The following is a 13,671-nucleotide window of genomic DNA, read 5'->3' as shown; positions in this document are numbered from 1 at the left end:
TTGTTGATATGGCAGATATATTACAATTATGCTCTACATATAAGATCATTTTAATCCAGCATAGTTGAGGCAGTTGATATTGGTAAGGTTTGTGACATTAGCAAAGATTTTGATACAGTGCCACATGAAAGATTAATTCAAAAGATAGAGGCTCACGGTATTGGGGGTGCTATATTAAGTTGAATTAGGGGCATGTCTATACCAAAAGAAACAAACAAAGTGTTAATATAAGTGGAGTTAAATCAGTGGGAAAATATAGTAAGTGGAATTCCTCAATGCTCTTTCCTGGGACCTCTGTTATTCATAATATATATAAATTTAGATTCAGGTTTGAGCAGCAATATTTGCCAATTTGCAGATGGTACAAAAATCGGGAGGGAGATAAACACTCATTATCACTTCAAGATGATCTAAATAGGGTTTTGAAATGGTCAAAAGACTGGTAGATTCAGTTTAATACTAACAAATGTAAGGTTTTGAGGCTAGGTAATGATGAGTTACAAGATATGAGCTAGGTGGTGATTGCGAAGTTGGATTGTGAAAGGAAACGGGGAGTTCTGATCAGTAAGAATTTAAACCAAAAAATCAATGCATAAATGTTCGTAATAAGGCAAATAGGACACTGGGATTTATTTCTCGAAGCGTTAGTAATAAAAGACCTGGTGTTGTTCTTCAGCTATATCTTGCTCTTGTTAGGCCCCATTTAGATTATGCAGTTCAGTTTTGGTCGCAATAGTATTGAATGGATATAAGTTAACTAGAACGCGTCCAGCATAGGACTACAAAGTTAATCCCGCAAATCGGAAACCTGTCATATGAAGAAAGAATGACTAAGCTTAATTTACTTCTCTAGAAAGGAAGAGAATTAGGGGTGACATGGTGTAAAAGTGGATGAATGGGCATAACAAGGGAGATACTGATGAGGTATTGGGAGTATCAACACAAAATAGAACACAAAACGGAGGGTATAAAGTGAATACATTTGGATTTGGGAAGGACCTGGGTGGGTGCTGGTTCGGTGGCAGGGTTGTTTTGTGTAGTAAGTTGCCGTGTCACATGGTGGAGGTGGGAACTCTTGATTGTTTCAGGTGTGGGTTGAACATATATACAGTATATGAATGAGATTGGGTGGATATAAATAGGAGCTGCCTCGTACGGGCCAATAGGCCTTCTGCAGTTGCCTTCATGCTTATGTTCTAATATTCTTACATTGGTTATGAAAGTTCTCATAGTGCAGTTTGCTTTGTTCTCGACTCCCAACAAAGAATCTCGGATTTTATTTCCGGGCGGGACAGAAAATGGTTGGTCATGTTTCCTTTCACTTAATGCATCTGATCACCAAGCAGTAAATAGGTAACTGGGAGTTAGGCAACTGTTTTGGAGTTATATCATAAGGAGGGTCAGTAGTTTGACCTTGTGGGGGACCTCAATACAAGCCTACAGAATATGCATACACCGGCTTCCTGTCCCTGACAAAACAAATTACAGTGGTACCTCGCATAACGAATTTAATCCGTTCCATGTTCGTCATGTGAAACGGACGTCATACAAAACGAGTGTCCCCCCATGTAACCAGTGTGATGCACTGTGTTTATTGTGAAATTCCCCCAGAGTGCATGACATCAAATGTTCCCCAAAATATCATTTTTCTTTGCAAAATGATAAATTACCTTCCCTGAACATGTCTATGTAAAAATAATTACCAAATTCCACTTACTTTGGCTGTGAGGGCGTGGACAAGGTGCGCTGTGACGTCATCAGGGCCTGGTCGCCCGTGTGTGAAGCTCCCAGACACAGTCGCGCAGGCCATTCAAGCACCGCGTGTTGCCACAAATATATTTTCAAATATTTTTTCTATGCATTTCCAATGCGGTTTTATTTGTTTCTTTTATCGTATATGATGCATATTTGTGACCTTTACAATATGTATACAGTAGAATGTTCATAATTTTCCATGGAACTGTGATACATGTGTCAGTAATGTGTCCACAATAAATGTTTATTGTCACAATATTACATGGTAAAAATTCACTAAAATTACAATATGTACAGTTTCACATACTATTTACACAGTAACACACTGTATTACACACTCTACTTTGGAGGTGCGTAATAGTCAACGAAGTAGTCCATGGTACACAGCGCGACTTTGCTCTCCTTGCACCAGCTACAGATAGATTTTCATTTCCTGTTTCATCGTTCTGTGTTCTTGCAAATAATGCACTCGTGTGCACCCTTGGCTTTAGTACTTGTAGGTGGTATGTAGGCAAGCTTGTAAAGCATAAGGTAGTATTGAAACGATTATAGGAAAAGCTCAATTTGTAAGGTAGTCTTGAAAAGATCGCTTTGTAAGGTCCCACACAGGAAGAGATTCAGCTAGCCTCAGAGTGTCCATCAGTCAGGAAGAGATTCAGCTAGCCTCAAAGAGTGTCCATCAGTCAGGAAGAGATTCAGGTATTCTTGAAAATATCAATGAACACCACCATGGAAGCCGCTAACACTTCATCTATGCTACTTGTATCAGATGCATCATCACTGAACGCAGAAAACGATTCATCTATGTATCATCTATATAAATTCGAGATGGCAAGGGTGGGGCTCAGAGCTACACCTGGATACGCTCGCTGTATCATCCTCATAGGTGCTGTATCACTGGCATCCGACTGTTGTGTTAAGCCCTTATTGCGCCTAGCTTCACCAATGTTATGACCCTTATGTTCTTCAAACAATAGGGTCTGAATTGCACCGATTGAGCGCAGTCTTTCAACACCGTGTGGGACAGGTGTTTGAGAGCCAGAGGCACGTGTGCCACAAATGGTTGCTCACGCAGTACTAACCCAGCCAGCAGCCCTTGTCTTTCATATTCGTTATTACAAAAGGTTCGTTCAGTGTTTGTTGGGTAGGCTGCTCCATTATGACAATCTTTCTTTGTTTCAAATGTGTTCCATTTGTTTTGTATTTGTCACTTACGTCTCAATAATGGAGCAGCCTACTCGACAAACACTGAACAAACCTTTATGGCATTTGTCCATTTTTCAAATTGTTTCAACAGTTCTTTTATTTTTCATTTTTTTTTATTTAAGAAACATGGAGCAGCCGACCTGTAGACCACCGAACGAACCTTTTTGACATTTGTACTGGTTTTCAAAATTCTTCATTTTTTTTTTATTATTTACGTTTTTTGTATGTAAGAAACATGGAGCAGCCTACCTGCCGACCACCGAACAAACCTTTTGCTATAAGACAAATGAAAAATAAATATTGAACACATTTGAAGAAAGGAAAATGTCATAATGGTTTATTCAGTGTATGTAAGGTAGGCTTCTCCATTATTGAGACGTAAATGACAAATACAAAACAAATGAAACACATTTGAAACAAAGAAAGATTGTTATAATGGAGCAGCCTACCTGCCAACACCGAACGAACCTTTTTGACATTTGTTGTATATAAGACATTTCATTTCTTTTTTTCTACAAAAACGTCAATGCTTTTCAACATCTCAGCAGTCACCCTTTTATATCCCAGCATCATTAGCATCTTTAAGCAAGAACAACATAATTTATGTGCATCGTCGGAGGCGTCTAGGAATGTGCAAGAAGCAGCGCGACCCCACTGTGTGGTGTTGACGTTATTCAAACCAGCGTTCGTCATACGGGACGATTTGATGCTGATCGGGCCGTTCGTTACCCAAAATGTTCGTCTTTTGGGGCAATCGTTATGCGAGGTACCACTGTATAATGAAAGCTTAGTTAACTTTTAGTGCAAAACAGATTGATTGTATATAAATTATTGAGAAATCTCTAATAAAAATTTGACAATGATTAATCGCTTACCCATACTGTGCCCTATATAATAGAGCTGCTCGTGTCTAGTGGTAGCCAGTATGTAGTCGATAACCGCAGGCAAGTCGAGAGATCCCATCTCATCCCAGCTGTGAACCACACGAGGCATCACAGGGTAAAACATTACAGGGATAAATATCATCACTACTACTATTACAACAACACATTTCTGCTTATTTGGATGGCAACTTCTAACACAAGATCTGTAATGTGTGATTTTAAACATCTTGTATACAAAGAATAAAGACAAAATATTGTGAAAAGTAAATTATTACTACAAATTTGAGTTCAACGGTTAGTTATTAGCAGTAAACACTGTTGTAAAAACCAGCATTAAATGCAATGAAATGCCAATTTCTGGATGAGCCTCGGTGGTTTCCCTGAAGCTATGCACTGAGATGGTTCCCACATACAAGGTCACATCAACCTTGGAATTCTTAAGGCCTACCAGGGACCAGTGCTAGAACCTGGTGTCCCCTCACAAAGGTGCAGAGAGCAGTGACATTTTTCCAGAGAAGGCAACCAGAAAGTCGGCAAGTCAAACCACTACTGGGTTCAAGAGACCAAAGCCTCTAAACCCGCCTAATGAAGTCCCCCAACTACGTAAACAAATGATGAATTCTCTCGAAACCAGTGAGAGCTCATTTGGCTCATCTTTCCCCACTGATTTGGTAGGAGGGGAAAGAAGTGGCTCACTACTTGCTGAGGTCTGAGCTGTCCATTCTGGAACAGCTGTAAACACCCACCCAGTGACCGGGAAAGGGGAATCGGGGAGCAACCAGGGTTCGACCAGAAATTGGCATTTCATTACATTCAATGTTGGTTTTCTGGGGGATGCCCAGTAATCCAGTCCAGTAGCAGCTTTTCATCGCTACCTGCGGCCCACCAGTTCTGTGTCGGTCGACGCGCTGTGGGATGATCTGGTTTTTCTGGTTCTCTGTTCCAGGGCTCGTGTCTCTCAGATCATCCGCAGTGTCATCAAATATAGCCATCCTGCAGTCTACCCTCGTGTCCATGGTGTATGGAAGTATGCCGATATGTCTTGGGAGCATGTCTTGGGCATTGGAGGGGGGGGGGGGGTTGGAGGTCCAACAGTCTTGGCCACCAGGTACTGTATCTGGTGCCGATGGGACTCTCCACAGAAAACCAGTGTTGAATGTAATGAAATGAATCATGACCCGGGTGAGCCTCAGAGGCTCCCTGAAACTTCCTTCCTCCAGCTGGCAGCTTTTATCATTAAAGAACTATCTGGTGGCCCCTGTGAGCTGGGCTGGCTTCCCCCCCCCCCCCCCTTCCCACCAGCAATGGAGTGTGTGTGTGTGTGTGTGGGGGGGGGGGACTATTGAGTGGGGGGTTAGTTAGATGATTGTTTTTTCCTTTTTTTGTTTTGATATTTTGAGGGCATAGGTAGCATTTTTTAACCAGGCAGTAGTCTGTTTTGATTCGCCTACCTTTCTGCGTACCTGCGGGGAGCCGGTCGGCCGAGCAGACAGCACGCGGGACTTGTGATCCTGTGGTCCTGGGTTCGATCCCAGGCGCCGGCGAGAAACAATGGGCAGAGTTTCTTTCACCCTATGCCCCTGTTACCTAGCAGTAAAATAGGTACCTGGGTGTTAGTCAGCTGTCACGGGCTGCTTCCTGGGGGTGGAGGCCTGGTCGAGGACCGGGCCGCGGGGACACTAAAGCCCCGAAATCATCTCAAGATAACCTCAAGATAACCTTCCCTGGTCGATGGCAAGATGCTAAACTTTAAATGTAGTGTTTGGGCCATTGCTTCCTGCATCTCTGTAAGCGGGGCTGGGTTCTGGCTTGCAGTCCCAAGTAGGCACACCAGAACTCTGCGACTGATGACTCCCAAGTAGTGTGGCACCTAATAAGTAAGCTTGCTTCAGGCAGCCTCTGGGGCTCGCCCAGAAACTGGCGTCTCATTACACTCGATGCTGGTTTTTTATGAGTCTTATGTACTTGCATGGTTAACAAGGGTAATGTCTTGCTTAACACTAGTATTCCGACACTCCACCCTACTTACCGGCAGCCTCAACCCACGAATTTGTACTTGTACCCATTATTATACAATTTTTATCTTTTATACCTAGTTCTTTTGTACAAAAAATATATCAGAATATCCTACATTTTGGCATTTCTAGTGAAATGTTGGGTTTGGGCAATTCTGCTAGTAATGTGTAGAAAATATGGTGTTGTGGACATACTTTAAGGAAAACGTAAAAGAAAAAATCAAACCTAAAGTCCCAGAAATGTTTATCATCTGGTGACAGGTGAGTATGGTTCCTGGAATAGTGGTTCCCCCTGGAGTTGCTCAGCCACACATCATATCCTGCATCTGCCATTATGTATGCTGCAACAAATATATAAAATAAATGGCCGAGAAGTTTATAACTAATATATGGAGGACTAAGATTTCAAAGTTCCTATTGGCTGTTGTTATACATTTTCCTGCTGTATATCAGACTAGAGACCTGCGGAGTGTAGCTATGTACTTGCTGCTACTTTTGGTGTACGGCCAAGTGAAGGCATGAAAGCACAGTGACGGTATATTTAAGATGAGGAAAATAAAGATTAAGACAAGTTCCAAAGTGATGAGAGAAATGTTGTTAAATTATTGAAAGAGGAGTCTTGCCTGTGTATTATTGTATTTGTGGTATGAAAAAACAGTAGTGAAAATGAAATGGTAATTTCTGGGTGAGCCCTGGTGGCTTCCTGAAGCTATATATAGAGATCATTTCTATCTACCAGGTTGAATCAGTGATGGAGTTTTTAGACCTACCAGGTTACCTCACCTTGCAGTTAGTTACCTTGCGATGATTTCAGAGCTCAACATCCCCGTGGCCCGGGCCTCGACCAGGTCTTGTTGTTGGACTGGTCAGCCAGGCTGTTTGATGCAGCTGCTCACAGCCTGATGTATGAGTTACAGCCTTGTTGATCAGGTATTCTTTGGAGGCGTTTATCAAATTTTCTCTTGAGCACTGCGAGGGGTTGGCCAGTTATGTCCCTTATGTGTAGTGGAAGCGTGTTCAACAGTCTCGGGCCTCTGATGTTGATAGTTCTCTCTTGAACACTGTGAGGAGTCGGCCAGTTATGTCCCTTATGTGTAGTGGAAGCGTGTTGAACAGTCTCGGGCCTCTGATGTCGATAGTTCTTCGAGTCAGAACTGGGCCCCCTTCCCCTTACAGACCCACAGTGAGCCAAAACAAACTACTGATGGATTCGGCCTCAAAACCGGCCAAAAGTATTCCCCCAATTATGGAAACAAATGATAGAATTCTCTCAGAACCAGCACAAGCTCATTCGACCCCCCCCCCCCTCACTCATTTGGGGGAGTGTTGGGGCCTGAGCTCTGTTCTAGGGTAGATGTACACATTCACTCGATCAAAATCAAAAGATCGCTATGCTCCTAGTTGGAATTCATTCCAGTTCTTGTACTAAAGAAAGAAATGTATCCATAAAATTCATATGTACTGAGTAGATATTACAACTATAAATATTAATAAGTGATAACATTAAGTTCGTAACGTAGTTTATAAGAGAATACTGTTAACTGCTCTTTAAGGAGCGAGACTGAACCCTTAAATTTTTACATGTGTGTGATTCCATAGAATTCTTTTGTAATTGTACTGAAAAGGATGAGTTCCCTACACCAGGGTATGTATTATAATTCACTGTGTAGGGAAACAGGAAGCCAGTGTGTATTCATACACGTTTGGCTTTTATCGAGGTGTCCAAGCCCCCCAAACTTGATAGGTAAGCAAATGTACTATGATGATAAAATATCAACATCACTCGACAATCTTGCCAGATGCAACTGAAACTATAAAAGTTAATATAATGCAATGCATTTTACTGATAGGCCACTCAGAAACATCTCGAGCTTAAGTGCTGGTATTGGTAAACATTTAAGAAATTGAACCAGGCCTCGAAGACCTGCCCTAACCTACTGGGAGCATAGACCAGAATTAAACTTGCTCCAAGACCTGTAAATACACTGTACTCACAATAATCCAACTCACCTGGTGCCTTTTCCGGAGGTGCTAGTATCCAACATGCAGACGATGCTAATAATCCATGCTGCATTAGCACAGGCTCCTTGGATTTTATTTCATTCTCGATACGGTTCCCGGTTCCATCAGCACTCGTCTTTGACACCTTACGGCCATGTGGAATTCTATGCAGAGTCAGTATGAAACCATCGGCAGTCGTAACGGTGTGTGTTTCGACTGGATATCCATATTTTCTTATCAGATGAGGCTGTTGATAGTTTTTAATGTTCAGTAATTACCGAGATTGTCTGCATAATTACTCGGGTTAATGATGCACAACTTAATCCCAGAAACATTAGCCCTTTCACTAAAAAACACTACTATATTTGTGCAACAGTAAGAAAATTGAACTTACAAACGCCATGGCTTACTACGGGCTCGCCATAGCCTGTGCTACTTGGAACTTTTTGTTGCAAGTAGCGAATCTTAAACAAGAAGAAGCCATGGCTTATGTCTAGCAGCACTAACTGGCTGACATCATACATCCTTTGACATCCAAACAAGTTCAATATGTATGTAGAGAGTGATAACCTGCTGACAATAGGTGGTGCTGGATCACAGTTTGCTGCAGTGTTAAGGACGATGCAAGGTAAGGTTGCTGTGATGACCAAACCACACACCAGAAGATGAAGAGATGATGACATTTCGGTCTGGACTTGATAATGGTCCAGGACGAACTGAAACGTCGTCGTCTCTTCATCTTCTGGTGTGTGGTCTGGTCATCATATCTTCAGCCACGCTACTGTGACCCAGCGTCTGAACATGGTAATGTTAACTCTACTGCATGGAATATTTGGTAAATTTTAGAGGAAACAATGTAAGCTTAATGGAAAAACAACATTTAACACCAAGATTGAATTGTAACAATTAAATATACAGTACAGTGATACTGTACCTTTGTTTTCAAATTTAATCCATTCCCAGAGATGGCTAGTAAACAAAAATTAGCAAATTGAGATGAATTTTCCCTGAAGAAATACTAATACAGGCTAATGTAAATTTAACTAATCCATTCCACACTCCCAAAAACATTAACCTCCAAAATACATTACATACATAATACACACAAAAAAAATTTGTATTAAAGTATTTACTCGTTATAACTTACTTTTATTGATGACTCTGTTGGCATATAGAAAATGGTGAGGGGGGGACGGGGAGGAGGAGAGGTGTTAGTATTTGGAAGGGGAGTCCCCCCTTCCATTATATCATCAGGCAGTGATGACTTCTCTGGGGTACTCTCTCTCCTACGTTTTGCCTGCATGCCACTAAGACCAGGTTGTAGCTCACTGCTTGGTTGTCTTACTAAGAACCATTCCATAGAGACTTGTTTTTCCTCTTATGGTCATTGTCACATGTATTTTCTTAGGTTGAACCTTACCACTGACTTTCTTGGGACCCATTGCATAGTATATAATAATTACTGTACTTTTATATTCGGAAACTAAAAAAATTTGTAAAACAATTCAATTCTTTACAAAGAATTCAAGTGCAATAATCACTAGGAAGGAGAAACTAGGGCAACCGCGCTTCAGTTTACGTGCCACCAGGAACCACGTGCTCAGTCGATCCATACGTGTACTGTATCAGCAAACTCTCAAAGCGAGGTAAAGCTTGTAAACCGATTCAAATTTTACGAAGAAATTGAGCTCGTAACCCAAAAAATTCGTAAAGAGGGACGTTCGGTAACTGAGGTTCCGCTGTAGTTTAATTTACAGCTTATTGTGAATAATTAATTTTGTATTACCATATATTCCGGTGTATAAGTCGATATTTGAAACCTAAAAAATCTCCAAAACAAGTGGTTGACTTTTCTGCTGAACATAAAATGTGAACCTTTACCACTGAGAGATAAAAAAGTGAAACAGCAGGCCTAACACTCCTTGTAAACCACTTCCCATAACTCTTGCAGCCCATCACAATTACAGCACAAGTGAAATTAGATAATTTCACTTGTGAAATTATCATTTCTCGGCAAACTGGTGAAGGTGGGAGGGAGGGAAGGAGGGAGCCAGGGAACCAGGCTTTTATTATTATTATTATTATAATAATAATATGTACAAGAGTTCTTACATGGTTGTACAGCCCCTAGCAAGTATAGCATTTCATGCAAGTCCTTAATCCTATGTTCCCCGGAATAAGACCCCGCCAAATCATTTAACAACTAGGTACCTATTTTACTGTTGGGTAAACAGAGGCTACAGTTAAGGATTGGCGCCCAGAAAATCCTTCCCCAGCTAGGATACGAACCCAGGACACAAAGCGCGCTTGAAATGCCTGGCGAGGGTCTTATCACTACACCACGGGGGACTTGAGCTTTACATCCCCTAGAAACTTGTTTGATATCCCCTAGAACTTGTAGCCTGATAATCCTTGGTACTGTAGCTTTATCTTAACATCCCTTACAACCTGTAGCTTGACAACCCTCAGACACTTATGAACAGTTATCTTGACAATGCTTGAAGTACTGTATAGGCCTTGCCCAAAGATAATACAATCAGTGTGATATGCACTATAGTGTGTGTTAATTGTGTAATGTCCTCTTATAGATAATTGGTACACATTTAATATTATCACAACAGTACAGTATTATCAGTATTATTTATATTATCATTATAAATATTATTACACACATCTCAATGTGATACATCAAATGGGTTCTGATACATCTGAAAAGCTGCTATTGACGCATCACGATAGTGTGACTACTGTGTATTATCATCATTACTGTATTATAACATACAACATAATAAAAAGATAAAAATGTGGGTTTTCATCATACGTTATTTGTACACGTCATACACAAGTGTGGATTTGTATCCTATAATATTATCACCACCACTATTATTATTATTGCACCTTGAAATCACATTAACATGATATCAGAGAAAATCAGTTGGAGCCATGGAAAGATTTGAACCTGTACTCTGAGTACTCCCAAGCACATGCCTTAGAACACGGGATCATGATACGCTGTTAGTAATGAACCCTGGACTTCAACTGAATCTTCTCTTGAGATGATTTTGGGGCTTAGCCCCCCCACAGCCCAGTCCTCGACCAGGCCTCCTTTTTGTTACACATAGAAAGGTGACACCCCTAGGGTCAACACTTGCAGCAGAGGAGCTCCAGCATATTTCAACAATCCTAAGTATTGTAGTACAGGTTGATGGTAGTGAGTGGTGTCCCAGAGAACATAAAGGTATAGTGCTCTTGAAAAATAGGTGAGATAACAGGAAAGTGCTAAGGGAAGTGAAAAATCGGATGAGAAAAAGTTGCCCTAGTGTTTACAGTGCAGAGAAGAACATTCAAGATGGCCACTGGCAAGGGGAAAAACAAAACAGAGCTTGATTTTGAGGGATTCAATGAAGAAAGCATTGATATTAGTAGTCTACATAACAAGTTGGTAAATTTAGATACTATAGTGAACTCTCATGTAGAAATAATTAGTAAATTGAAAGAAAGTAATGACCATTTGAATAGCAAAGTTTTATGTCTTGAGGGTTTAGTGAAAGACTTGCGCAAGGATAAGAATCAATTGGAAACAAATTGCAAAGCCATGGAAGAAGAAAATAAACTCTTAAAAATAGCTTTGGAAGAAGTTAAAGTAAATTTAAACATAAATGACTACAATAGGTTAGGCAAGGAAATTCAACAGGAGAAACAGCTTTTGTCAGCACAGATGGAGGAAGTTACACAGGGAATAGAACAGTGCAAGAAAGATATGCAACTCACTTATGCACAAGTGGCCAAGGAGAAGGAAAAAATAGAAGAAGCAGTAAAGGAAGTCAAACACTGCAGCAACCAAGATAAAACAAACATTAGGCTAGAAGTGAGGAAAGAATTGGCATCTAACCCGAAGTTGGTGCAAAACACAGTTGATCGGAGTAAGTCCCTGATCATTTTTGGCTGCAAAGAAAAGGCGATAACATCTAGGTCAGAAAGAGCTGTAGAAGAAGCTAAAGTAGTAGATAAAATTGTTGGCCTCGTGGAAGGTCTTACAAACAGAGAGAATGTGTGCGACTACAGGAGAATAGGCAGGTACGTAAAAGGGAAAGATCGACCTTTGAGGATCACCCTAAACGGTGCCAAACAGATGGAAGAAGTACTAAGGAATGCTAGAAAATTGCAAAGGGATGAGGATGGGAAAGGGTGGTCGTTAAGACGAGATCTTTCAAAAGAAGATAGAGAGAAGCTGAAACTGAACCTCGCCGAGGCAAAACATTTAAATGAGAGCAGGAATGAAGAAGAAATAAATTCTTTTTTCTACAAAGTGATAGGGGTAGGCAAACCAGTAAAGTGGTACATAAAGGCAAACCAACAAAATCAATAGAGAGAGGGGGAGTGAAGAATAAGGAGAGGGGGAACAAGTTCCTGAAGATTGCATACACCAACATAGATGGAGTGAGATCGAAGATACTGGAGTTAAGTGATGTAATACAGCTGCAGACACCAGACATTGTTGCACTCACGGAGACAAAACTTGAAGATGTAATTTTAAATGAGGTCATATTCCCAAGGGGCTACTCAATTTGGAGACGGGACAGAAAAATTAGGAAAGGCGGTGGCGTTGCTGTGCTGGTAAAAGAACACCTAAAGGTGAAGGAAATAATGACTGCCAATCCACAAGAAGTTGACATAATAGCACTAGAGATCTGCTATGAGGATGATAAACTAATGATGATAAATGCATATAGTCCACCGCCAAGCAGCACATGGTCAAAGGAGGAGCTAGATAGTAAACGTGAAGGTCTTATAACAATAATGAGAGAGATTATAGCGAGAGCGGATAACGATAGATCACGACTGTTGATAGTCGGTGACTTCAACTTGAAATCCATAGACTGGGAAGCATATGAAGCTAAAACAGAAGATTTTTGGACCTGTAAATTTGTAGACCTCATCCTGGAAACATTCTTGTATCAACATGTTAAACAAGCTACGAGGATGAGGGAAGGGGACGTTCCCTCCATGCTAGATTTGATATTTACCAGGAAGGAGGAAGAGATATTTGACATTCAGTACCTTCCTCCCTTGGGTAAAAGTGACCATGTCTTTTTGGGAATAAAGTATGCAATGCGTTATAAGCTGGAAGAAAATAAGGAGGTTGAAGCAGTTGAAAAACCAGACTTCAGGAGAGGACATTATGGTGACCTTAGAAATTTTTTTAGTGAGTATAATTGGACAGACTTGATGCTAGGCAAGGAAGTGAATGAGATGTATGGCAAGTTTTGTGAAATATATGATAAAGGCACAAAAAAATTTATACCAAAACAGAGATGCAGAACTAGGAAACAGGATTGGTTCAATAGAAATTGCGAGAGGGCTAGAGACCGAAAGACACAAAAATGGAATCAATACAGGAAGAGGCCGAACCCCCAAACATACCAGCGATACAAAGATGCGAGAAACAACTACACGGCAGTGAGGAGAGAGGCAGAAAGAAATTTTGAAAAAGGGATTGCGGACAAATGTAAAACAGAACCAGGTCTATTCTATAAATTCATAAACAACAAATTGCAGGTAAAGGATAATATTCAGAGGTTGAAAATGGGAAATAGATTCACGGAAGATGAAAAGGAAATGTGTGAAACACTAAACGAAAAGTTCCAAAGTGTGTTTGTACAAAATGAAATCTTTAGGGAACCAGATACAATAAGAATTTCAGAGAACAACATAGAACACATAGAGGTGTCTAGAGACGAAGTGGAAAAAATGCTCAAGGAGCTCGGTAAGAACAAAGCAGCTGGCCCAGATGGCGTTTCACCATGGGT

The 13,671-nt window shown here is 40.8% G+C and overlaps 1 protein-coding gene and 1 long non-coding RNA gene across 4 annotated transcripts in view; one reads left to right on the top strand and one right to left on the bottom strand.

Moving 5' to 3' along the window:
- LOC138363871 (uncharacterized) overlaps nt 1-13,671 on the top strand; it is a 47,881-nt gene that overhangs the window by 8,240 nt on the left and 25,970 nt on the right. The window lies entirely within an intron of this gene.
- LOC123772867 (gastric triacylglycerol lipase) overlaps nt 1-13,671 on the bottom strand; it is a 44,592-nt gene that overhangs the window by 24,470 nt on the left and 6,451 nt on the right. For both annotated transcript variants that reach the window (XM_069323325.1, XM_045766229.2), the window contains exons 2-4: nt 7,871-8,108; nt 6,087-6,201; nt 3,837-3,934 (exon numbers count right to left, since the gene is read on the bottom strand). In XM_069323325.1, coding sequence (XP_069179426.1) covers nt 3,837-3,934; nt 6,087-6,201; nt 7,871-8,108 — 451 coding nt within the window. The remainder of the gene's footprint in view (nt 1-3,836; nt 3,935-6,086; nt 6,202-7,870; nt 8,109-13,671) is intronic.

Source organism: Procambarus clarkii, chromosome 12 (genome assembly GCF_040958095.1).
Source record: "Procambarus clarkii isolate CNS0578487 chromosome 12, FALCON_Pclarkii_2.0, whole genome shotgun sequence".
Classification (NCBI taxonomy): domain Eukaryota; kingdom Metazoa; phylum Arthropoda; class Malacostraca; order Decapoda; family Cambaridae; genus Procambarus; species Procambarus clarkii.
This window is presented reverse-complemented; position numbering and strand designations above follow the sequence as displayed.